The following is a 27,018-nucleotide window of genomic DNA, read 5'->3' on the forward strand; positions in this document are numbered from 1 at the left end:
ATATCTCCTAGGCCATAAAATATATAGAAACATGGACAGCTTCATTTTTAAGCTGGATCCATACTCCGCGAGACAAAGACATTTTTCCCCCCTGCAGACGTTACGCCCACAAAATGACGTCATTTTTTGTCTCTGACCGCCCGCTGATCCGCACTCCTGTGCACAGGGTCCGGGCCGAACTTGTGAAGGAAACCATCAGTGTCAGGGTGCTGCAGACTTTTTTGTTGACCCCAACTTCCTATTTCACTAGAAGAGACAGTAGGAGGATTTTACAGCTTTTTCATCTGGCTCAGTCCCCTCTAACACAGATATATTCTTTTAAATTTCTCTGTTTAGTAAAGATGGAAAGGTGGCGGAGGTGATACAGAATACTGTGATGTATGAATAGTTAGATTTTAAATATCACATGTTTAACCAATACAGTAATGTAATTCTTACATGGACAATGTGTCTGGCACTTTAAATGTAATGTCCTGTTGACCACACACTTTCTACAAAAAGGACCATGTTTAGCTGCATGTATCATTGATACCATGACAAAAACACTGTAGGAGTATGCCCTAACCTTCAATCTCTTTATGACATCAGAAAGAGTTATTGGTGGATTTTTGCATAATATGATAATATAGATATAAAGCTTTGAACTTAGTTATAATCCTCCTCTAAAACCTTACAAGCTGCATAAAGTTAAAAAGTTTCCAACATAATTTTTCAGCAGTAGACAGTGGATACGCTTCATATTGAGCTTCCTGTAATGAAGCTGTGAATAAATGAAAATATGCTGCAAATACTAAAATATATCTAAATCCAGTGTTAGACAAAACGGGCCATAAAGGCAAAGCCTTTAAGTTGCAGTCAGATGACAATCAAGACATTTTTCCAGTCACTTTAAGAACATTCTTTAGAGTAAGACTCACTCTCTTTATTTAAACAAGATGCTCCCACAGGAGTCACCAACAAGACATGAAAACTGCATCAGCTCCATGTTTGTTTTTCCCCAAGGGTAATACTGTTTCAGCTCAGGTTCGAGGCTGCTGATTGGTTGAAAGGATGCCCGTTTTGGTTCCCAGGCAAACATTATTGATGGGACTATTTGTAGCTTTGTGACGTTTATCGCGCCACATTCACTGCCATTATAGACCGGTTTACTGCTCTATAAAAAGCAGCAGCAGCCTTTGAGTAGGTCCGCAGGGAGTAAATATGGTATGATGTACACAATGTATGCCTGGCTGCCATTTTAATCCTGTTCACTGAGAAATTAAGTACCAGTATCATGTTGTTTACATGATATTTCATATTTAGCAGTTGAATAGTTGATCAATATCTCAACAAGAGAAAAAAAATATGACATTTGATACAGCTTTTCAGTGTTTATTTCTCCATATTTGCCCTGTGGATTACATACCAATAGTAAACACAATATTCACTATATTCCTACATAAATAAAGGGTCAGTAAGGTCACAACATGTGTCTTGAAATTACTAAAACAGAACTACAGACAAATGCTGGCAAAATATAACCACAATGTTCAAAAACAAGGCCTCATAACGAATATTACCATGTGGAGAATAACTAATATACACTATATGTACAAAACCACTGGTTATTGTGGATTACAGTATTCAAGTTTAACGACACCTAGAATCTATTGATTATCAAACACTTACTTCCTGCTATAAAAAGTGTCTTTTTTAACATAACAAAGCTGGTATTTAACACACAGTAAGATCCATAGAAGGTGAATGTTTGATACAATATAGATTCCAGGGACAATCATGTGAACACAAATGTGTAGAGGAATCATCTAAAATGCAGTGAAGCCCGATAAATACACTGTTAGAGTTAACAAAAAAAAAGTTCATTAAAATTAAAATTCTCCCACATCCACCCTCTTGTCTCTGAACTTGCTTCTGGCCTTGGTCCGGGCTTTGAATGCGGCCGCATTATGGAGATGCTGGAGCAGACACAGAATACATATTCAGCCGAAATATATATATATATATATATATATAAATAACTGCATAAAAAAAAAGTGTTTGAAAAATCCATTTTGTGCACACCTACCCTTTCAAAGCGAGAGATTTTCATGGCCTTCATTGTGGCTGAATCAACCAGCATGGGTGGTCCCAGTTCAAACACGTCTCTGATGAACTCATTTGCCTGGTTGAAGCAAAAAACATCAGGTCCTTGCTTATTTTTATGTTATGTGCTTAAAAAAGTTCCATTGACTCATTTTACTTGTGAAATGTAGTAACTTTCAACACTATTTGGGCTAACTGCAGATTTCCTAACCAGCTACAACATAATCATCTTAATATGGTGCAGAAAAGAAGCATACCTGTAGGTGGTAGTTCATCCCGGAGCCCACAAACTCCCTGAAGGCATCATACGTCCTCTTTCTGACCCAACTGTCAATGGTCATACGCTCCGTCCCGAAGCGAATGGTCTCAGATTGGAAGTCTCCCTCCTGGGACAAAAGAAACAAAAAAATATTAGACAAGGAGGTTAGGGAACCCTTAAAATCCTTGCAACAAAGAAGTTCCCTCTTAATTTGTCTTCAGCTCTATCCTCCAGCATGCACTCTTAAGCCAGCCTGAATAAAGGAAATTACCTAAAAAATGTCATTTAAAACCTGGCTTGCAAAGGAGTGTGCCGTCATCTGACACCGAGCACTCACCTCAACAGCCTTGAGGACGTCCCTGAACACTGACCGCTGCTTCCTCTTATCAGTCTTGGCTCTGTGCTTGTTGCAGTCTGTAGCCAACGCAGTGAGTTTATCACACAGTTGATCCCAGTCATCAAACGCAAACTCCTGACGAGACAAGTTGAAACAAAGCAATCTTTACTCTTGGACCGATTTTCTAGTCTAAAAATCTCTCACTGTAATGCCATTAATTTTAACAGCATAGCTGATGACGTACCGAGTCGATATCTCTTGCCAACTCAAACAGCAGGGCAATAGTCTCCCCAGCAGCAATTCTCATATTGACATCATCACTCTCAAGCAACCGCTGCAGTTTGGCCAGGTGTCTGCAAACAAAACATACATTTTTTTAAAAATAAATATTAATTCTTCATGCGCTTTTATATAAAATAAAGATCTATAAGAAGTGAAGCTTACTTGTGCAGGATGTCTTTTAGTTGGCTGGCCGTACAGATGGTGAGCAGCAGAGCCCAGGAGAGCAGGGCATTGACATGGAGCTGGCTTGTCTGGGGACTTATTGTAGGACAGGTACCATCCGCCTTCGCATAGGACCGGGTGAACAGGTTCTCGAAACACTCCATGGTGGCATAAACATCCTAGATGACAATGCAGCATGGATCATATAAATATGTGAAAAACAAAGGCAACACCAATAACCTGTTTATGACTTCATGAGTAATTGTGGCATGTTAGAGACAGGATAAATCAACTGATAAGAAGTATGAATGTGACAAATGACGTGTCAAAATCAAATACTACAATAAAAGTGATCAAGAACTTACCAAGATGTCATCTTCTGCAACCAGTGTACAAAGGCCCAGGCTGGTTGCCACCTATTACAAGAGGAAGAAAGAAAGAAAAAAAAAGAAAAAAAAAAGACTTCTTTCAGTCAACGCCTTGTGGAAAAATCCACACCAAAGGTTGGACAACAATACAGTGCATTCCTCTCTTGTATCCGCAGAGATAATCACGACAAAATATCAGATACTCACCGCCTGTCTGGCTTGTATGTTGGCTGATCCATCTGCCAGGATGTTTTTAAAGATAGGTTTCAGGGTCTTCAACACCTCCTCACTCTCAATTCCTGAGCCCAGCTGGATGCACAGCAGGCAGGCCAAAGACGCTGCTGCCCGCTGCTCCTCGCCTTTGCCTGACAGTGATAGGATTGGGAATAACGTTGCCGTGAGAACTTTTCAACACAAAGTTGTGAACAAAAAGAGGCAGACATTAAGACAAGAACCCACGCTGGTACCTTTCTTAAGGCAGCGTTCGATGCTGTCTGTGATGGTCATCCTTCTCTCTGAAATGAACTCATACAGGATCCGCGTGGCCATTGCCGCCTTAAGCCCATCCAGCGCACCCTGTCTGGTCTTAGCACTGAAGCAGATATAAGACAACAATCATGCAGACTGATGATGTGCTATATTTATTACTCACACAGTGAAATGTATATACAGTGCGTCCCTACTTTAATATCATCACATTCAGCAGACTTACACTGACTGGCCTTTTTGGGGATGAAGTCTATTTTTAAGTTGACTGGTCAGCCAACCACCATGATACTTTACTCCAGAGGCTGAAAGTGGCACTCAACTGAAGCTAAGAGCATTTTAAGCTCTTACTAGTCACAACCTAAAAGTTTAGCTTTAAAACTGCACGTATGTTGTGTTACTTGACATTTTTAATGTTTTAAAGCTACTACACAAAAAATTGTCTCCCCCTCTGGCAAACAGTGATATTACAAAAACATTGCCAACACATGCATTTGAATGTATCTCTTCAGAGGCTCCACCTTACTCATATTGTGTGTGGCTACATCATTTTTCAGCTGTGATCAAAATCGCTACATATCTTTTGTAAAACTGGAGCTCTGCAACGACATGTTGGTCTGCACACCAAGTTCAGATTACATGCACAAGTACACTGTTGCAATCAGATGGGACTTTCACCTCTTGTCCACAGTGCTGTCTATGAACCCCTTCAGCTTATACTGGAAATCCTCCTGGGCTGCGTCCTCACTGGCCTCTCCACCTAGAAAAACAAAAACATAATACGATGTGGTAAACACTGGCTGAATGCAGGCAGCATGTGCACTGGCAGGTGTACACAAAGACAAAAGCACACAGGGTACAGACATAAACCTACCATCGTCCGCTACGCTGGTGGTGTCACTGAAGCTGCTGCAATGACTGAGGGTCTCAATGGAGGCATCCTCATCACTGAAAGGCTGCACAGTTCCATGCTGCCCCCCTGAAAAGTAAAAGATAGCCACATAAGCACAAGAATTGTGATTCAAAATTAAATACAATACAGCAGGTCTGTGTGAGTGCGTTATGTAACCCAGATTCAGGTACTGTAGCTCACAGTTATCTAATCAGTTAGTCCTAGCATGGTGGTACTGTCATTATCTTACTGGAAAATGTTGCAGGGTCAAGGGAAACTCACGCTTTTGTCGCCTGTGTAAACACAACACGATGTTCAGGTTGGAGGGACACGGATCAGGGAAAAAAGGGGAGAAAGTAGCTGACACAACGCAGCAGACACTATCTGTCACAGCAATTACAGCCTCAGAGCCAGTATATAGAATAGCTATGTACAGTTTTTGTACAGTCCAAAAATACAGCAGTCAGCAAGCAACCACATCAACATGGAGGACAAAGAGGGAAGCAGATCATGTTTCCAACAAGAGTCCACAAGGAGTCATACAATGCATTGTTCTTGTTGAAAACACCCAGAACACAAGCATTTGATATGTGGGAGAGTTGTGAAGATTCACAGCTAAAAAGATGCCAAAACATTGAATTCTGGTTTTAAGAAGTCATGAGAAACTTTAGTTGAACATGCAAAACAAAGGCCCAGCTCTAAACAGACAGGACAGGCAGTAAATACAGTGACCTGGGTTCACCTCTGGGAGTTTAGACTTTCAGTAAGCTGAAAGAACACGTGTCACAGACAAGAGTAGAGTTATTTCAATATTTCAAGCTACAATATGAGGCCGAGTCACCCTACTTTGTCGAATGATTAAAGGAAGAAGCCCATTTTTATCTACCTAACGTTTAAGAGCATGTGTTGACGTGGACGACAGCTGATTTCTGAGAACCGGGCGCCGCCTCTTTTCCACCCCGCTCCCCTAAGTCCAAAATGTCCGCCTTGTGTTACAAAATAAAGCTCCAATAAACGCTCATATACACAAACTTACCCTTCATACCGCTTAGTTGGCAGTATTCTGATTCCAGTCCAAATAATGAGGTCGATTTGAAGGCAATGCGAACTAAACTCAGACTTACCCTAGAACCCTAGTAACATTAACGGAAAAAACTATACCAAACGATATAGTGCTTGCTGTAATCATTAAAGACAATATAATTCTACCAACCACATGTTCTTTTCTTGCTAGCAGGGAGTGAACATCAAGCTTGCCGACGTTAGCTTGTATAGCACGACGGCTATTACTGACTTCTATGAGGTTTGATTACTTTATGACAACAACACAAATGTATTAACAAATAAACACATTAACACACTGCCGAATGTTGCTATGTTTTGACAGTAACAGCACTGCTTTGTGTTGGCTACCGCTAGCAAGCTATGTTTTGACAGAGGCCTGCCTCTGACGTTTGTAGTCAGTACTGTAAACATCTACAACTAAACTCAATGGACCGATAAGCCTAGAAGAACTACAACTCCCATCAGAAGAAATACGTCACAGAAGCAAGGCCATAACACTGCGGCCGCTCGTCTGCTCACCCTTGGTATTCTTCTTCTTGGTCCTCGGCATTTTTCGTGCAGATTAGTACCAAAACTGATCAAAAATCACCCAATACACGACCAGTTTTTACTGTATTGTCTCGTAAGATGAAAATATTCCCGTGGCACAGTGGATAAAAAGAAATTGAGAGCGATCTTGAAGATAGACAGTTGGCCGCGACGATACATTTTCCCTCATAAACCAGGGCTGCGTAAGAATAGAGCGGCTCGGTATTTATACCGGCAGACATGTCACGAGGAGGTTTCCCGGCATATCTGGCCAATCCCGAAAAAGGGAACAGACGTCGCATGTGTTCGCGCGTGACGTGACGCAGTGAGCAGAAACATGGCCATTCTGCGTCTGTGGTTATTTGGGTGAAATATGATAACTGTGATTGGGCTTAATGAGTTTATACTTGTTACATGTGTGCTTCGAAATAAAAACACGCTCATTATTAATAAGATCCAGACCAGCAAATAAACAATCCACACACAAACCTTTACATAACTTTTTAAAGGCATAGTGTGAGGAGGGGTTTTACCTGATCTACACACGTGACTCTCTGATGCCTTCCTGTATCATGCCACAATGCTTACACGCCACTTTGTACAGCCTTAAATGAGATGCAGGTGTAGTGATTATAATTATATGGCTCTGTGCAGCTCATTTTTATGCTTCTGTGCTGCAGTGTAAATTCAGATTAGAGGTTTGTGAGGCAAAATATTGTCTTCTGATGCACTAATTTGCATTAGAAACCAATTAAGCCTATACTGTGATTACAATTATGTGCAATGACTTCACTTACCATGCAGAATATGTGCTCAGTCATGTGCATTGCCTTCAGTTTTATAGGCAGAATAACACAAACTCCATGCAAAAATGTGAGATGAGATGGCACTTAAAGCATGTTTTACTCCCTTTTTCATGTAATGTTTTGCCATTTTCTTCCACCAAGCCCCAATAAAGTTCAGGGGGAAGCGATGTCGTTGATCGTCAGTGTATTAATTAGCAATAAAGTGGTTCGAACAGTTGTGCTTTTGTGACATTGTCAGTTTAATGTTAGCTCTGCCTACTGTCTGTTGCACAGTTTGGGATTTTAAATTAAAATGTCCATAAGGTCAAAGGATGGATTTTAATATTAGCCTCATTCAGCCATAAATCTATACTTAACAGAGATTTACTGTATGTAAATGGAGATATTAGGGGTTGTGGATGGACACAGTGCTAAGCTATGTGTAAATAGACCCAAATAAGATGGATGTGAGCTCCTTCTGTTCTGTTCTGCCCAGAGGGAGATCATTGATGTTATAAAGTTTGCTTTACACTTTTTCTGCAAACATTAGCATCAGTTCCACTATTTAATTGAGTAAAACAAACCGAGCACCCCTTCCAGTCTTGATGGTTTGTTTACATAAGTAAAAATGGATTTCTCCCAGATTAACACCACAAAAGAGAATCAATTCCAGCTCGGTTCACACAGACACAGGGTCTAGTAGCAGTAAGAAATAGATCCTATAACTTCTCCTAAATTTGATATTTTTGATCAGCAAAACTAAAATACTTTATACTGATTCAATACAGCCAATTAAAAAATGTGACAGCCTCTGAGAAATTGGATCTAATGTGATATCTTAGGTCAAACCAGTAACAAATGCAGTTAATTATCTTTTCCAGCATTTTATTAATATTCTAGTCACTGCGTTTTTCTTGACAGAACAGAAATAGGTCTTTATTACACAAGTGGAAAAATCTCACAGATGCAGCCTCCTTGTTGCTGTTCCCACGGTCCAGCTGTCAACAGTGTTCTTTCCAGCACAGACCTGACAAACATCAGAATACACTGTACAGGATTCAAAGCTTGCTTTCATTTTTCATGCGCCTCATGTTCCACTGCCAGAGCTGCTTTCCAAACACATTTCCCTCCTACACGCTGATTCTGATCCTCATATTTTTTGTTCCTGCTTTTAGATTAATTAATGAAGCTGACTGTTCCTCATCTCGTCAGTTTAGATAGAGTGGGTGTTCGCAGGAATACGTTTCATGATCAGTAAAATCTTATCCAAAGTGTTTTGCTGCACGCCCTGCAAAGACAGAGACATATAAAAGATCCTGACAAGCAGCATGGTATCATGAACTGGTAGCCAGAAGCAGTCTTCTTGTTTACCACACTGGCAGGCTCAGATTGTTATACAGTCATGTGAAAAAATTAGGACACCCTTTGAAAGCATGTGGTTTTTTGTAACATTTGTAATAAATGGTTATTTAATCTCCGTTTCAACAATACAGAGAGATTAAAGTAATCAAACTAAACAATGAAAACTGAAGAAAAGTCTTTTCAAGATCTTCTGTAAATGTCATTCTACAAAAATGCCTATTCTAACTGAGGAAAAAGATAGGACACCCTTGCCCCTAATAGCGAGTGTTACCTCCTTTGGCTGAAATAACTGCAGTGAGACGGTTCTTGTAGCCATCTACCAGTCTCCGACATCGGTCTGAGGAAATTTTACCCCACTCCTCAATGCAGAACTTTTTCAGCTGTGAGATGTTTGAGGGGTTTCTTGCACGTACAGCCCTTTTCAAGTCACCCCACAGCATCTCAATGGGATTCAAATCTGGACTTTGACTTGGCCATTCCAGGACTCTCCATTTCTTCTTTTTCAGCCAATCTTTGGTTGATTGACTAGTATGTTTTGGGTCATTGTCATGTTGCATGGTCCAGTTCCGCTTCAGCTTTAATTTTCTAACTGATGGTCTCACATGTTCTTCAAGCACCTTCTGATACACAGTAGAATTCATGGTGGATTCTATGATGGTGAGCTGACCAGGTCCTGCTGCAGCAAAGCAGCCCCAAACCATGACACTTCCACCTCCATGCTTCACAGTTGGTATGAGGTTCTTTTCTTGGAATGCTGTATTTGGTTTACGCCAAACATGTCCTCTGCTGTTGTGTCCAAATAATTCCATTTTGCACTCATCTGTCCAAAGCACATTATTCCAGAAGTCCTGGTCTTTGTCAACTTTATCTCTGGCAAATGTCAGTCTGGCCTTGATGTTTCTCTTGGAAAGCAAAGGTTTCCTCCTTGCACACCTCCCATGCAAGTTAAAGTTGTACAGTCTCTTTCTGATTGTAGAGGCATGTACTTCTACATCAACAGTAGCCAGAGCCTGCTGTAGTTCTCGAGATGACACTTTAGGGTTTTTGGAGACCTCTTTTAGCATCTTGCGGTCTGCTCTTGGGGTGAACTTGCTGGGGCGACCAGTCCTGGGCATGTTGGCAGTTGTTTTGAAAGCCCTCCACTTGTAGACTATCTTCCGGACAGTGGAATGGCTGATTTCAAAATCTTTTGAGATCTTTTTAAATCCCTTCCCAGACTCATAGGCTGCTACAATCTTTTTTCTGAAGTCCTCTGACAGCTCTTTTGCTCTCACCATGGTGCTCACTCTCACTTCAACAGTCAGGAGCACACCAAACTAAATGTCTGAGGTTTAAATAGGGCAAGCCTCATTCAACATGCAGAGTAACGATCTACTAATTATGTGCACCTGGTGTGATATACCTGTGTGAGATCTGAGCCAATTTAAGAGGGAATACATGTGAGGGTGTCCTATCTTTTTCCTCAGTTAGAATAGGCATTTTTGTAGAATGACATTTACAGAAGATCTTGAAAAGACTTTTCTTCAGTTTTCATTGTTTAGTTTGATTACTTTAATCTCTCTGTATTGTTGAAACGGAGATTAAATAACCATTTATTAAAAATGTTACAAAAAACCACATGCTTTCAAAGGGTGTCCTAATTTTTTCACATGACTGTAAGTGTCTGACAGCAACACAGGTTCTTGCAATGATAGATGTGTGTTTTAACGTTTATTAAAAAAAAATCTGAGGTGTTGAAGGAAGATAAGAGTTTAGAGAGAGCATTTTGGAATATAGTGAAGTAATACTACAGAGTTGGAGTACAGAAGGCACCAGGCTGGATGGAAAGTAGAGCCGACTGAAAGAGAACACTGAAAATGTGATTATAAATTACAAACTCCATACAAGATCTGAGTATAGTGAGCATACGAGTACAGTAACAGGTTGCATCTTTATGAAATGGGATGAAGTCTTCCTATGTCTTCATATTTTGACGTGACGAAGGCTTTTCACCTCTCAGCACGGCCCACCAAAGCTGCACTCATTTCTAGGAGAGGGTGTATGTAGCCGTCAGGCCACAGTGCACAGACTGAACTGCTGTTCTGTTTGCATCATCAGGCCTGAATAATTCATCATGTGTGAAGCCTTGGTGTACTAAGTGAACACAGAGAGCACTGTCCATCAAGTTAGATTGGACAGACTAAGTAATTCCTCCTTTTTCATTAATAATGTGAAAAATTAACCAGCTAAAGTGAAAAGATTTCCTGTAATTATAAACCTCTGCTTGATTTTGACCTAACTTCCAGATCCAGACACTAGGGGGAGCCATACTGTTTAATATTCTCTGCAATACAGCAAGTGAAATTCCCAGAGATTTTTTTTGGATGCATAATTTATTGAGTCAGTGAATGGTGCTTACTGAGCTGTGTTGTGCTTTAATCGTTTATTGGTGTAAAATGCAAATATTAAATGACCGGTGATGCTGAAAAACAAAGTGGTATCTCACATATAGTGTTCTGTTGAGTAATGAATAAAGCAGATGTTATTTGTTATGAAGGTATTTGGATAAGGTTTAGACAAGGCAAAGATGAGGGAGGAGAGAGAGAGAGAGAGAAATCACCTGCCAGAAAAACCAGTGTAGGAGTAAGGAAGGCACAAAAAAAAAACAGAGGAGCCCAGTCCAAGCTCACTCAGCATGCCTGGCATGCTGCATCCATGGGCACAAGCCCTGACCAGCCTAATGCCACAGGAATACAAATCATTACCAAAACAGATAGCACAGAGTGTGTAAGCATGTGAGAAAGAGCTGACAGCAGATAATAGAAAATGTCTGAATATTAATTTCTTGTGCAATGCTACAGTTTTTAAATAATTCATAAATGACAAGGCCTGGAGCAATGTGGTGAGCCTGCATGGGTTAAGCCTGTTGGTGAGAGAGGTGAGTTAGGAAATGATCTCGGCCCTGATGGAAACATAAGGTCTTTCACAGGCTTTCACAGAGAGGCTTTCAAAAACCCCGAGCAGTTTCCTGTGAAATGTAGGCGATGCACGATTCTCTTCCTGTTTATTGGTCATTTATTTAAAACATTGTAGGGTACCAAAAGTATGTCATTGTCATTAAATACCTCTCACTTCAGGGTTTATTTCCTGAGTTTCTGACAGGAAGTAACTTATTAGCATTTGGTAATTGTTTTACACTTAGCACACAGGACAGTTCTTTTATCTAATCTTCTCAGCAAGTAGATATTTCAATCAGTGTCTTTGATTTGTTTGTTGTCATTTTTTTTACTCAGGTGAGACTTGTTCACTATTATTAGTTTTTATTATTAAAAATAGCATTGTTGGCTATGAAGACTCAGGTGCTTGTCTGTCATGTTATGCAACCAGGTGTAAATAGCATTGTTGGCTACGAGCACCTGTATGTTTGTCTCTGTCATACTATACAACCAGGTGTAAATAGCATAGCATTTGTGGCTACAGACATATCTGTCATGCTATACAGTTAGATGTAAATAGCGTTGTTGGCCGCAGACACCTGGGTGCTTGTCTTTGTCTTGCTATAGACCCAGGTGTAAGTAGCATTGTTGGCTATAAAGACTCAGGCGCTTGTGCACATCTGTATGTTTGTCTCTCTTATGCTATACCTCCAAGTGCAAATGGAGCTGTTTGTTATTGACACCTTGGTAACTGTCTCATACTAAACACCAGACACCACGATAGCATGCAAATAGCATTGTTAGCAGCAAACACCTGGATGGATGTCTATGTTGTAAATAAATTGTAAAAAGTCATATTAGATAATAACAAATAGCTTTGTTGGCCACTGACGCCCAAGTGCAAATGGCATCTGTAATTTTCCCCATTACACCAAATGTTCACTTTTTAATTTATTCAGTTTTGAGTACTTAGTGCTTAATTACCACCCTGTGTCAATTTTACTGTATGTTGTTGGTGTGAATAACACACTAGGAATCTTTGCATGTGTGAAATCATACATTATTACGCTACCTACTATTATTCATAATTGTAGTATTTATCAAATATCCTGCTTCTTTTAACAACAAAAACAGCTGGTTTGTAGAGAGAGAGGTAGGACACTCAAAATAGAACATCCGACTGCTAATTACAGACTGTTAGTCATTGGCTGAAGCCCATATTTCCCCCCTTATTTTCTTGTTTTGAAAGGATTTAGTACTTAATCAGGCAGTTTACTATGACAGCAAGGCTATGCATCTGTCATCGTAATTAGCCTCTCCATCCTTGAACACTTACTAACTCATATTTTGCAGCTTCAGTCTCAATCTATTAACCTTTTTTTAAGAGGGCTCTAGAGAGATGGAGAGAGAGAGTGAGGAGCCTTTGTTCTGAAGCTGTGGTGTGCCTCACCCCTAACATGGATTTTAATTGATCAAAGAAAGTAAAGCAGAATAAAGAGCAGGTTTTTTTTTGGGGGGGGGGGGGGTTTCTCTTTCAGCAGAAATTTGCAATTTGTTTACAAATCAATGAAAGCGGTGTGTGTAATTGCGTGCATACTGTATGTGATTTGAGACTTGAATCGTCTCTGTTTACTTTGGTAAATTCTATTAAAGTTTAGCTTTACCTTGTTTCTTGCCGAGAAGGCGATATCATCAATACGCTTTAGAATCTTAAAAAGAATCTGCAATGAAAGCATTTTGCACTGCACATATGGCGTATCTAAGTCCTGAGAAAAATCCATTAAGGTGCACAAGTACACACACACATTGAGCTGATAAGGTAATGCCATTGTCATCTGGCCATCTGATTAAGTAGATTAAAAACACATTTAGAAGCTGGCGGCTTTGCGTGGGAGGTAAACGGCACCCTCACACACTTTGATCTGTCCTCATTACCTGCTGCCACCTCTGGAGGAGGCCGCCATTTTCCACTTAGTGTTCTTTTAACCTGTAGCAAACCCAAACCTATAAACTAAATTAGGCTTATTTTCTTTTGGTCTGTAAGTTATGTATCTGAGTTTACACCTGTTACTACATGTTTAGACCAGGAATAAACAAAGAGAGGTCATTTTTACCCGTCAATGAATCAATGGAGCGCTGAGCTAGCAGACATCTTGTTCAATTCCATTTCCTCAGAAAAGCCCCTTCCTATTATTGGTGTTTCCTCTAATTTCTCCCTTCCTCCACTGTGGGAGACAGATTATGGAAAAGGTTAGTGCTTGAAATAAGTTCAGACATCCTTTATAAAGGTTGACTGCAGCCACCTGAAGGCAGTAACTGACCTAGTTGTTTGAAGTTTTTCATTTTCATGTGTATAATACCTCTTCTCTGTTTGCCATTCATGTTTTAGATTTGTGATTTTTTTTACTTTACGAATTAGGACTCAGGACCCATGTTTTGTCAAATTATACTTCTGACTATAAAAACATCTTCACACATCGCTCTCCCCATAGCCCTCTGGTCATCACATGTTTTAAAAGAAGACAGTGTGTGTCATGTGAGTCCATGCATGAATCAGTTTTCCGGCCCATAATAATGTATTTGAAAAGGGGGACAGTGATTGAAACTACGGTATAAAGCACACAGTCATTCATAGTACTGTAGTTACAAATGGACATGCATTACACAGAATGATATGAGGCAAGGCTAATAGGAGGAAACTGGACAGCAGGCACAAATCTTAAATGAATGCAAAATTACCTTGTTTTTAACTTTAACCTGTTGTGTTTTAACCCCAGCCATAAGACAAGTTTTGTTTGTTGCCTAACTTTTTAATTGCAGTGGAATTTTGCATAAAATGTTCTTCGGCAGTCCAGTATCCAGGAAGTTAAGTTGGGAAACTCCAGCTCTGCTGTCATCTGGTGTCCAGTGAAGTTTCTGTTCTGCTTTTCAGACTTCTCTTTTTGGCATCACAGAGGGTAAACACAGATAACAGAGCAGAGTAACCTCGTCTACCTCCGAGGCAGACACTCACACAGGAGAAGCAGTGATTAAAAGGAGTGGCTTGTGTGACTGTGTGAGTGTGTGTGAGCCACAAAAGGTCACAGGGATGCAGACAGGCAGATGTTCTTGGAGTTGCCAGGCAACCCTCTTTTACCACAAAGATGAAGGGGTTTGCTGGTTATGACGTGTTATATAACCACAAAGATGAGTTTGAGAGGAAAGAATGAAATGATTCTTTCCCACAACTTCTGCTCTTTATTGTGGGAAAACAAAACTTAAAGAAACTCTATACAATCCTATATAGCCTCCCTCTGCTTCATCCTCGGCGATGTTTTCGATCCTGTAGGTCAGCGCCAGCTGTGCATGGCGGGGTGGCGCACGGTGAAGCCATGAGAACCTCCGGTGAACCTGCGGTGGGGTGGGAGAGATTCTTCTCTCCTAGATCTGCCTTCCTGAGGAGCCTGAAACCAGGAATAAACACAGCCCCTGGGTAGCAAGATTCTCCAGCAGCTGTGTGAGAGATTATAACACTGTGGTAGAAAGCAGGGGGGGGGGGGGGGGGGGGGGGGGGGGGGGGGGGAGAGAGCAGGGAATTGTGAGGAAAAAAGGAGACAGCAAAGGAGAAATGGGGGGTAAGACGGTGGGCAGCAGCTGGAGATGATTACGGCTCCCAGGTTGCATCCCTCACTATGCTCCAATTCCCTCACTCACCTGCTACATTTCTTAACCCCAGCAAATGCTCCATACTCCACTTTCCATTAAAATGTCTAACATATTAATGAATCATCAAGCCAGAGAGTGAGGGAATGATATGAACGCCAACTGATAATGTCCTCTGGCTCTGCTTTTTTCAGAAGAAAATATTAATTTAAACATGCGTAAGTTTTGTGTCATCCCTGCAAAAATTAAACTGTGCAGCTAAATAACAAATGCAACAAAAAGGGCTGCATAACAAATTTTTCTTTTAGCCTCAGTATAGCATAACAATGTTGTTAAGCTGCGGGACATTTTATTGTTCATGTTCTAGCTGGATGTATTTCTATGCCTATTTGCTCAACTTTGATTGTTTACACAAGTTTTACTGCCAACGGGAAGCTTTAAAAAAAGTTGACCTCTAATCAAATAAGCAAGCAGCTAGAGTAATACAGAGAAAAAAAGAGAATACATTCATCCAGAGGACACAAACATGACTCTAGATGAATGCTTGTGTTACTTCTGGTCTGTGCCTGTTTGGCATTGTTGGCCATGTTGTTGCACTGAAATGCCAAAAATAGGTTAAAATTTCCATGTCAGACAGTCTGTAAACAAAACTTAAATATGTATTTAGAATGAAAAAACTGTTAGTTGCTAGTCTGTTAGCTTACTGCAAATCAGCCTAGATTGATATTGATAGCACTGTAGCTTGCTAAGCAGGTCTAACTCACAAACAAAGCAAACATTTAAGCAAAAAATAATGTATTATAGACGGAAATGTGAGTTGTGTACCTCTCTGGTGCGCGCAGAGCAGGAACAGAGTGACAACCAGCCAATACTCCGTGCAGGTGCGCCTCGTAGGACTGGCTGATGTTTTTAGCATTTTATAGCTTCCACAGATGATTAATATTCTTCGTTTTAAAGCGAAACTGCCTAACTATTGGTTGCTATTGGATTGTAAAGAGAAATTACACTAATTTAACAAAAAGTGCATTAGAATGAAATCTCCTACCCTACCTTTAATTGCTAGCTTACTACAGATAAGCCCATCAGTATTGTTAGCATAGTTGCTAGCTTGCAATGCAAATTTAGTAAACATACCAGGCAACTGTGAACATATCAAGTATGTGTAGCTTGCAGATTAGCACTGTTGCTATACTGATGGAATGAAATCAGCAGAATTGTAGAGCAACAGTGCACAGAAGGAGTGCAAAGCATACAAAGGACACAGTATGTATTATACATGTCACTCTGCACTCGGTACATTCAGTATTCAGTCTGTGTGTACATCCAAGAATCATGACAGCACAGCTACTAATTTACATTGACCTTAGCTACTGTATGCTCTCTCTCTGAGCTCTAACCTCACTGCCAGAGGGGCCACAAACGGAGATAAGTAAATCAGAGCATCCTGGCATCCCTGCAGCCCACCCCTGAGCTCTGAGGATGGGTTGAACGAATAACATTACAAAAAAGGTCTGTCAGAAGTGTAGGAGAAATGAAAGAAATTGGGATTGAATACACAAATGAGAGACAGAGCCAAAACACGGGACACGGGAGGAATGATTGTGAGGTCAAGGGAGTAAAGCATAAGAAGAGATAGGGATAATGATAGAGACAGAGAAGTATAGTAATGGCTGTGGGCAGTATTTAAATGAGCCTGTGTGGCGCTCCAGTGCACAGATTGACTGTGAATTATTACCACTGTGTGCTCAGTGGGGCTGTGAAGCCAGTGGGCACTGTGTAATTCAGAAAGACAGAAACAAAGAAGGGAGGCCAGAGAAGCCTGAAAGGTAGTGCAACATGTTCAATTACATATTAATGGTAATGAATTTGTGAACCCAGTCACTCAACTGACTAAGAGTACAGATGTAAGAGCAGTGAACCAACAATAGCATTAAACAGAAACAAATAAACAGTATTATTATTCTCCATCCTTGTCATTTTACAGCATTGTTTTTCACTATTTTCTTTCTGGCTTCCTAACACACAGAGGGTCTCTCCTGTGTGTGTGTATGTGTGAACACGTATGGGGAAAAAGAGTTTAGATCTCAGTAAGGCCGTGGGCAGAAGCAGGGCACTCGGTCCCTGAGTCCCATAATCATCACCAGTGCTGCTGCCCTCAGCCACAAACACACACCACACATACACAGCATGCATATCTATGCTTCTTTGGTATGTTTACTGTGTGCTCTGCTTTTTACTTTCACTTTGATTGAGGCCCCACCGTTATATGCAGAGCTGTTACTGTCTCAGTTTAAACATTTTCAAGCTGGAAATTTTAATAATAGCCAAAAGCTGAAGGTCTGTGGTGCCAGTGTTTGCTCCCCCCCTTTACCTTTCAGCTGATTCTATGATGTTGGACCAGGGGTGAAGCCAGAAGAGGAGATGGCTTTTTCATCTACATTGCTTTACCTCGGCTGTTTCCGAATTCACACACTTATTCCCTAGTTCCTGTATGGGCGGTTCAATGTAGGGCACTATATAGTGAAGTCCTTATGAAAACCTCCATCACCTCTGGCACTGTTATGTCATTGCTGTCGCATAAATATAACATGCCACTCTTTGCCGGCTAAGCAAACTACGTTGCCAGCGATTATAGTTTTGCCATTAAAGCATAATTTAAATAACCTTTTTATTACATGGAAATCACTCCCTAATCAGTATATATGGCCCTATATAGTGCCTGGCCTTTTTATAGTACTTTTATACTGAATTCTTAATGAGAAATTATAGATCCCATATAGGGCCCTCAATGTATTCCACAATGCATCATGAAAAGTAGTGTTCATCCGATGGTCACTACAATTAGTGATATTGCCATAAAACGTTTATTGGGCTGTAACGGCACAAATTATAACTGCTGACAATGTAATTTGTTTAGCCTGCAGAGATCGGCTCGTTTAATTTGCGACAGCAATGGCATCATTAAGTTCACTATATGGTGCCCTACTTTGAACTCGATATATGGGGAGTAGGGAGTAGGGAGTGATTTCGAACACAGCCAATATATAGGGTCCTATATGGTGAGTAGTGTCCTAGTGCTTCCTGTTGACTACTGCCACCTGCTGGTGTGGAGGTATTTATTTCTTAAGCCCTAAATGTACACAATATTTTTTAGTCACCTTTGTGACTAAAAGTTGTGGTACAACTTTTTGGCACAATGGCACAGTCGGCCATCTATCACCAGTAGTTCTTCGGCTATTTAGTCTATAATGATTGCTCCCATATAAAACTGCACTACTGTACTTTAAACTGAGGCACAGTTACTGTGAACTAACTACACGCAATGCTATAAATTTCCAGCTTCTCCTGTCAGATTGTTGTGCCATAAAAACAACCGTCAGCTCTTGTTTTGTTTGGTCTGCAGGCTCCTCTCTTACTCATGTGTTTAGCCTGAATAATGGAAGCTCTTTATTTTTGTTGGGGAGTAAACAGCTGGCTGAGGAAGCTTTGTCTTGTTCCCACCTGGATACTTTGTTGGCTGTCTGGCTGCTATCAGCTAAAAGGAAAACTCCATAAAAACAGGCCTGGCAGCGAGTCAGCAATGGCTACCCTACACACACACACACACACACACACACACAAATAGTTTCCTCCTTGTGTCTACATGTGCAATGTATTTCTGCCTTTATCTGTGTGCTTGAATCCATAGTGTAGCCTCTCTGTCTCACTCTAGCGGTATCTGATTCTCCCCGGTGTGTTTTACTTCCTTCACTATTGATTCAGATTTCAGCACTAACCGTGTTAGAGGGAGTGTTACTTCCCTGCTGAGGCAGCTGGGTGTTTGTTTGCCTGCATGTGTTTTACCCTACATGCCCCCCCACCCCCTTTCTCTGCCTGTACTCTGCCTGTCTAGGCAATAGAAAGACCACCTGTGTGAGTTAAGAAACAGTAGTGGAATACTCCTTTTTGTATAAGACACAGATTGAATTTAAAATATAAACTATCTCTTAGATTTGACTCTAATAATTGACATTTCATGTTAACATTTTGTCTTCGCTGCCAAAGTAAAATGACAACGACTCTCTACCAATCCACCCCCATCCTGCCTCATGTATAATAAAGCCTTAACACTCTCCAGAGAATTGCCAGAGAATTCATAATTTTCCAGCTTTCTCCTCCTCCTCCAAGGTGCTTTTACCACGATTCCACCCTGGTTATGTATGCAGCCAGCCAGCCAGCCAGCACAGAGATCAAAGATACACACCGATCATATTTTTGGCATGTGTGTGTGTGTATTCGTACACGTTATGTGTGTTGCTAACAGGCATGTATGCGTATAGCTTCAAAGGCACTACTACGACTACAGGCCCGAGGCGAGAGGGCAAGGAATACAGGTCTAGATGTCAGATGCCTGTGCAGAGTGTGCCGCCTTCATCTGCGGTCACATTATACGGCTCCAGCATAAAGGTGAATCACCGAACGGGAAGCCTCTAAGCTCTGTCAGTTTGTAACAACTGACCTTAAATAAATACAACTCTGCTAACACAGCACTACGTACCTGGGGGCTAAAAATAGGTGGAATATATTGCTTCATGCTGTCACTCTGTATACCCTGAAATTAACACATGTATGGATTTACTAAAACACTAAAACAGGCAGCACTAGAATCTGTAATCTACTCCAGTCAAAGCTGATCTGTAAGTGTACATCCCCCAGATACCACATGCAAACGCAATGTAACGTGACTGCATTGCTTGACGTCATGCAGTCATGGGGTCGATACATCCGAATGAGGAGGCAGGCTGGGGATTACGTCCTACGTTTTCGCCCCCCCTGTGGTGTTGGGAAGTTCGCCTCTTTTTACTGACTCAGATCTCTCGAAAACTAAATTGAACGAATCTTTTTGTGAGTCATTTCGTTACAGCAGGTGGATGTGCTTCTTACACAGACTGAGCGGCCTGGCTGTCATGTGAGGAAAGAAAGAGGACCCAAGAACGAACTGGTCATGAACTAATCATTTCTGTTTCCTTTCCTGCCAACTGAGCTTATGCGGCTGCCTGCCGTGTGGCGAGAGAACAAATAACTCACTGACATGACTTATTACTCCCGAGTCATATAAAAGATGAGTTCATATTGAACAAAACATTCACGACCGACACATCACCCCTGACACCACCAGCTGTTGTGTTTTCACACTTTCACTTTTTGATCAGGGTAAGACTGCTAAAGAGATTTTGTTTACCTATTTCTTGTTATTTCATTATTAAATATGACACAACAGAAAACAACCTCCTGGGAGGGTACAGTTTAAACCTTGCACAGGTAAATGCAATACGTACAAATATAAAAGTTGCCTGTAGTCTTGTGGGACGTTCTCTGAAAGATCTAAGTAAGTCTTGCATGGCTCTGTATGTACCCTGAAGTTATTATATCATATACTTTAACTATAATTTCAGTACAGTATATTACTTACCAACTGTGAAAGATGTGTGTGTGTGTGTGTGTGGCTTAACCACACAAGTGCAAAAATAAAACTCAGTGTTTTCAGTTTATACCTGTGTTGCACCATCTTTTATTGATTCGATCCTTATATTTATGTCATGTTTGGTTAATAATGGAGCAGTCTGAACACACAATGACAAATTGTCTCCATTATGGAAGGGGTTGATGTTCAGAAATAGAGCAGACTGATGTAAGAAGCCGAGCCAAAGGGCTTTTAAAGGTTATGTCATCGTTTGTGACAGTTGGAGGAGAAAAGAGCGTCCGCTGGGACTCTGCTCTGTCTGTGAGGCCACAGATGAGGGAGGCAGATAGAGAGGCATAGAGAAAGAGAGGCAATTGTGAAACTATAAAGTGTTTTAAAGGTGAAAATAAAAGGTCTTTGATTTGTTTCTTCTGCCATCCACATTTGCTGAAGCTGCACAGAAATATATGAAATATATTGATGCACATTAATCAAACATGTTGGACACAATATTTTTACTTCATGCAATGGTGAGATTAAACATGGATTTAATGTACACTAGGGGAGATAATATATCATAATCATGGAAACACAGTTGCCACATCTTTCCCACTGAATATTTCCCCAGCTGCCAAATCTCCAGTCCTTCTTTCACCCACATCCTCTCTGATACCACCAATATTCCCAGAATCATCCTCTCCTCCTATAGCCTCAGCCATATTGAAAACATGAAGCACAGGCGCAGATACCCAGCTGCCCTGACATTTGGAGGCTGTTTGATGCAGAAGGCAGAATGGAGCTGTGTTTGTTTGCTGTCTTTCTCACTGTCTCACCGTCTTTCAGTGTCATAGTTTTACTGCAGTTTTTCTGTGTTATGCTACTGCATGCTCAAAATAGACAGTGTGTGTGTGTGTGTGTGTTGTGTCCGAGTGGATATCTCTGAAATGCACTGCTGTCTGCGGCGAGTTCACAGACCTCCTCACCTCACTGTCAGACTGTTATCAGAGTAGAGCCCGGTGTGTCTCCCACTGAGCCAGGAGGCACAGGCCTGCCCTCCATCGGCTTTCATCTGTGCCTTAATGCAGCACTGAAACCTGACACACACGCCAGGGTTTTCAACTGTGTCACGTTAATTTTACACTCCCATTTTCTCCCGCTTGTATCCTCAAATGTTGCTAAGAATACACATCTTCCCAGTTTGAGTAAATGTTGACTTTTCAGTGACAAGTATATAGAATTGATGAGTATTGATTCAAGTGTTGTTTGAGCAGTGACAGAGGCGGTAAAGCTTTGTTGGGATTTACCAGAAAAGGTGGCACAGACATTATAGGCTATATCTGTTTAAACTAACACAAAAAGACACCTCTTTGAAGCCCATTTACCATTCTCGCACCATCGCGTAGATCCCCATCAAACTCCAAATGACAGTGTTGGCTTGCTGCATCTTAAAAACTCCTTCAGCAGATGATCTGACACAACTATTTTTGCTTTTCAATGACTTCCGCATCTCCTGACATCACATGAAAACCCTTTATTCAATCGTTTCCAAGCTTATGGTGTAATAATTAATCATTTTAAACCATTACCATCCACCACTGCAGGACTACATTCACAATGAAATCACTGTACTCTGAGAACACACACTTTATGCTGTGTTCAGATCAGAATTTTCCATGTGGGCCACAAAGATCTGTATATGATCAGACGATATGTCAGTGTTTCCCGAGCCAGCAAATCTTTGCTGTTTCATATCCTGCTGTGATTTGTAATTCTGTTGACTTATCTGTCCAGACTGTCTTCCTGCTTCTGGTTTTGCTGACAAGCCAAAGCCGCTCTATGTATTTAACCACAGAGACACACACACACACACACACACACACACACACACACGATAATTATCTGGTTTATTTTTAGACTGTCTTTCAAGAAAATCTGATGCTCAGATTCTAATAAAGCAAAACAGACTCAAACTGTTGTCAAATTGTAGGGATATAGCTTTCATAATATTTCTTTATCTTTAAGATTTTATTTTCTAAATTTAACAGCCTGTCTCTTCCAACTAGTATTATGAGCTCACCATAATGATATCAGGATGGAAATATCAGATCTTAATTGGCATGAAAATGTAATTAGCTGGTCTGCTGACTTTGGATTGTCTCACCACCAAATGTTAGTTGAATAAAATCAATAAAAGCTAGATTATACATTTTTTTATGTTTATTATCAACACACACACACACACACACACACACACACACACACACACACACACATATATATATATATATATATATATATATATATATATATATATATATACCCACTTTATTTTTACTTTCACATATTCTTGTTAAAATGAGTATTTCTTTGAGAGAGTGAGACTATGTATGATGTGAGAGGGCCAGAATTTCTGTGTTTATGCTAATCACAATTCATATTTTTATTTTCTGGCTTAACAAAACAAACACACAGGTTTCCCCCTGCTTATAAAACACTACTTGTAGTGTACACATTTACTATGATCTCATATGGCAGAATAATCTCCTTAATGTAAGCAGAGTGATATGTAAATCCGTTCATTTCTGGATACAGTCTCATGCTTCCTGCTGCAACAGTGATAACCTCACTGCTGAATTTCAATTTGGACTTAGCATTAGCAGTTACAATATGTTATTCCAACCTATCAGGGTGATAGCGCCGAATATTGCTGCAGGTGCCGGTGGCTACAGACAAACATGTCAACATGCTTTTATGTTAGTGTGTGTAAACATGCAGCCCCTGGTAATCACACCTCTCCTCTGTGACATTTTCATGCACTGTAAGGGCTGCATGCATCAGAGAAGCAGAAATTATCAGCTCACCCGCTATAGTGAATGTCATACACCACCTCTTTATGCGGATTATGGGAATGTAGGTGTTTGTGGTTACGCTCGGAACAGCACAGACTGCTCCTCACACCAACACCCACAGACCAACCGGCTGTTAGAGCAGCTTAACACCAACCAGAAAAGAGCAAACAGCACTTAGGCCAGAGCTGATCAAGCCAATGCCAGCCTGTGGTTTTTGAAGATGTATGAGTAAGACAGATGACTAAGCATAGAAATAAAAGATGGTGTGCCGTTTCTGTCATCATATATAGTTTTGGTTCTCTATGTGGAAGTGTGTTGTTCAGTTCTGCTTCTATATTTCTAATAAACCATTTTTAGAGCCAGAAATATTTTCACTTCCTGTAAAGCAGTTCATTTTTTGAGGAAAAGTCTGGTCTTTTAAGACAATCTTGAAGGGGCTGACATGTATTTTCTAAGCCAAGTTGGTAGATAGCACAACCATGTTCCTAGTAGTAGTGTTTTGCCACTTGCTAGGTTTTGTTAGCAAGGCCAGTAGTTCCATTATCCATTTTTAAGACACATAAATGTTTTTAAAAAATCACTAGTTGGTTATATTCTTTATTCAGATAGATTTAGGTTTACATGTAGAGATATGGACTTGGTGTGTGTGTGTGTGTGTGTGTGTGTGCTGTCAGTTGACGAGCTGAAATGTGATGTATGATGTATGTGGGTCGGTGGGTGGGTGTGGGAAGGAGACACATTGCCAAGGATTGCTTTCAACTTGCTAACAGATACAGCCATTTATGACAGCCATCTGTCCGGTATAAATGTGTGTGTGTGTGTAGACTCAGGCACATTTATGTTTTTGCTGGTGGGTGTTGGGGTCCAGGTGGCTGTATACTGTAATATTGCGCCCACAGTGTGCAACAGCATGGGGGATGTGGGAGCCCAGCAGAGCATGTTAGTCATAAAAACACACTGACTGCTGTTACCATGAACCAAAAACTGTAACCTGAGGAGATGTCTGGCTTTTAGGGTTACAGCTTAGTATGCTGTTCATCAAATTCAATGTTCAGATCCAAGATAATTTCCCAATATCCCAATAAAGACTCTCAGATTAACTGTACCAAACATCTATTCTATAATGATGTCTGTCCCTTTCATCCCCACAGTGTTCAGGATGTCCAGCTGTCTCTATGCAGAAACCATGCACGGGACCTCTTTAAAGAGGTAAAGAAACCCTGACTGTAGTTAGCATAACTTAAAATATGTGTTGTCCATCTGTCAGTGAGGCAGCTTAACAACAACCACAGGTTTATTCAGTTTTGTATAGCACCATCTTGTCCTATAGTGAAGATGGTCACTGGGCTGGTTGGTGTGGAAATCTAACAGTAACAGTTGGTGCTTTTAACTCCACTTTTTTTTTTTGAAACAAGATCAGATCAGAAGTGAAACACTTTGTTACAGAGAGATCTCTTTTTTGTAGAAACAGCTGGAAACGAGCATTAAAAAATAATTGGACCTTGCTCGTCTGGAGTACTTTTTGATAGTTAAATGTTTTGGGTGTATCAGAGAAGCAGTTAAAGTTGATAAGAGATAACACGGGGTGGAAACACTGTACTTTTTCTCGTCTTTTGATTCCCACAGCGAACACTCGCAGGTGACAGGATCCATTCCTGCAGAGCAGATCATGTTTCATCGCCTGTGAGTGCGGTTTTGCATATCAAACCAGTGAAAAATCATCCATGGTGCATTCAGCATTGATGCTGAGGAGAAAGACGAAGTAGGTCTATTTTTACATCCAGCTAAACGTGGTTTGAAGTTAAGGCCCAGTGGAGAGGAGGGAGAAGAAGCTGAGCTGATGTGCTGCCATCATCCAAACTGTTTGGGATCTACAGATGCTGCTTTATCCTTCATGTTGCTCAGACAGGGACTATCAAGAATAATGTCAGACATCTGACAATACAAAGCTTTTTATTGGTTTTAAAGGACTTTAGCAGCAGTACCGAAACTCTTGGATAGAATACTGGTTTTACACAGACAGACCGTCCACTGTCCCACAACCACCTGCGTGCTTTGACTGTTAATCAGAATCAGAAGTGTCTGACTGTTATCATTAGAAGTTTAGTAGTTTGATGGCGACAGGCAGGAATCACTTCCAGTGTCTCTCAGTGGTGCATCGTGGGTGTCAGAGTCTGTTGCTGAACAAGCTCCTGTAGCTGGTCAGCACAGTGTGGAGAGGGTGAGAGGGACAGTCCAGTATAGTCTTTATTTTTGGACAACGTCCTCCTCTGACACACCTCTATCAGAGAGTCCAGGTCCTCTCCCACAACATGGCCGGCCTTCCTGATGATTCTGTTGAGTCTGTTAATGTCCCTCACCCTCAGACTGCTGCCCCAGCAGACAACAGGATACATGATGGCACTGGCCACCACAGACTCATAGAACATCCTCAGCATCATCCTGCAAATGTTGAAGGACCTCAGAAAATAGAGGCGACTCTGGCCCTTCCTGTAGTGTAGACAATATATAATACAATATAATACAATCTATTCGTATTCACATCCATTTGCTTTTTTTTCCAGATCCATCTCCATCTTTCCCACCATCACACTCCTTGTTTTTGTGTCCTATATTGCTGGCTGTTATCAGATCCACACACAAGTCCCTTCTTTCACACAGTAAGTGTGAATTTCTAGCAATACACTCTCAGTGTGTGCACGTGCCTAGATTCACATGCTCATATGAATATGAATGGGCTTTTATGGGCAGATTATATCCTTAGAAGTCATTACTCACATAAGAAAATGAGTAATCCCTTTCTAAGCTACTGTAAGCGTGCCAATACAGTAAAATGTGCAAAAGCAAAGTAAAATCCTTCATTGGAGGTACTGGGTTGTGAAATTTAGTCTTCATATGGTACAATGTACAACCAGGGGTGTTTTTCTTGTAAGACACAGCCTATTTTTTTCTGGCTATATTTAGAGGCGTGTTTCTACTGGAGGTGAGGATATTGCCTGCTGTGTGTGAGCTGAGGGAGGCATATGTTTTCCCCCCATCTGACCTACACTTCCTGGTGTGAATTAAATCAAAGCTGAGAAGTGCTGAGAAGAGCTGATAGCCAGAGGTCTCTTGAGATAAGCCAGTGTCATTTTTGCTCCACCCGGCCAACAAAAGTAAATCAACCCTGTGTCGTGCCGCTTTTTTTGACAATACAAGCAAGTTATGAGAGAACACACAAAAAAATGAGGAAAAACCAGGGATAGACCAGCTTTTAAACGCCTCACTGGCTGTGTCAACTTTAATCTATAGTTTGCTATGACTTGTTTATGTTCAAAAAGCAGTGAAGTCTGATGCTCAAACAGAGTACAAATCTCGTCTTCTCTCTTTGATTTATGCGTCACAGATGTTATGTTTATTTATGGCTGTGGGCCAGAGATGGAAAAAAGAGGACCAGTGGTGGAGTGACGGAAATGCTGAGCAATCTTTGGAGCCCATGTGGGCTATAGTGGAACTGTCTGTGTGGCATTGGTCAGCTCCATCCTCTCTCCATCAGCCATATATTTCCATTTGTGTTGCCCA

The 27,018-nt window shown here is 40.9% G+C and overlaps 1 protein-coding gene across 1 annotated transcript; it reads right to left on the reverse strand.

The window, feature by feature from the left end:
* Positions 1 to 1,355: 1,355 nt before the first annotated feature.
* Positions 1,356 to 6,679, reverse strand: ifrd1 (interferon-related developmental regulator 1). Its single transcript, XM_028400446.1, has 12 exons — positions 6,453 to 6,679; positions 4,851 to 4,955; positions 4,655 to 4,736; positions 3,958 to 4,082; positions 3,698 to 3,855; positions 3,488 to 3,538; positions 3,123 to 3,301; positions 2,923 to 3,031; positions 2,679 to 2,813; positions 2,340 to 2,468; positions 2,066 to 2,161; positions 1,356 to 1,955 (listed from the first exon to the last, which is right to left on the reverse strand). The coding sequence occupies exons 1-12, from the start codon at positions 6,481 to 6,483 to the stop codon at positions 1,869 to 1,871; spliced, it is 1,287 nt and encodes a 428-aa protein (XP_028256247.1). The 5' UTR covers positions 6,484 to 6,679; the 3' UTR covers positions 1,356 to 1,868.
* Between the last annotated feature and the right edge of the window lie 20,339 nt (positions 6,680 to 27,018).

Source organism: Parambassis ranga, chromosome 2 (assembly GCF_900634625.1).
Source record: "Parambassis ranga chromosome 2, fParRan2.1, whole genome shotgun sequence".
NCBI classification, from domain to species: Eukaryota; Metazoa; Chordata; class Actinopteri; family Ambassidae; genus Parambassis; species Parambassis ranga.

Excerpts from the sequence above, each read along its gene's own strand:
- ifrd1 (XM_028400446.1), bottom strand. The coding sequence starts at position 6,483 with ATGCCGAGGACCAAGAAGAAGAATACCAAGG. Across the intron at positions 4,083-4,654 it reads GACAGCACTGTGGACAAGAG|TGCTAAGACCAGACAGGGTG; the intron begins GTGAAAGTCCCA and ends TATCTGCTTCAG. Across the intron at positions 2,814-2,922 it reads TGGCAAGAGATATCGACTCG|GAGTTTGCGTTTGATGACTG; the intron begins GTACGTCATCAG and ends TTGTCTCGTCAG.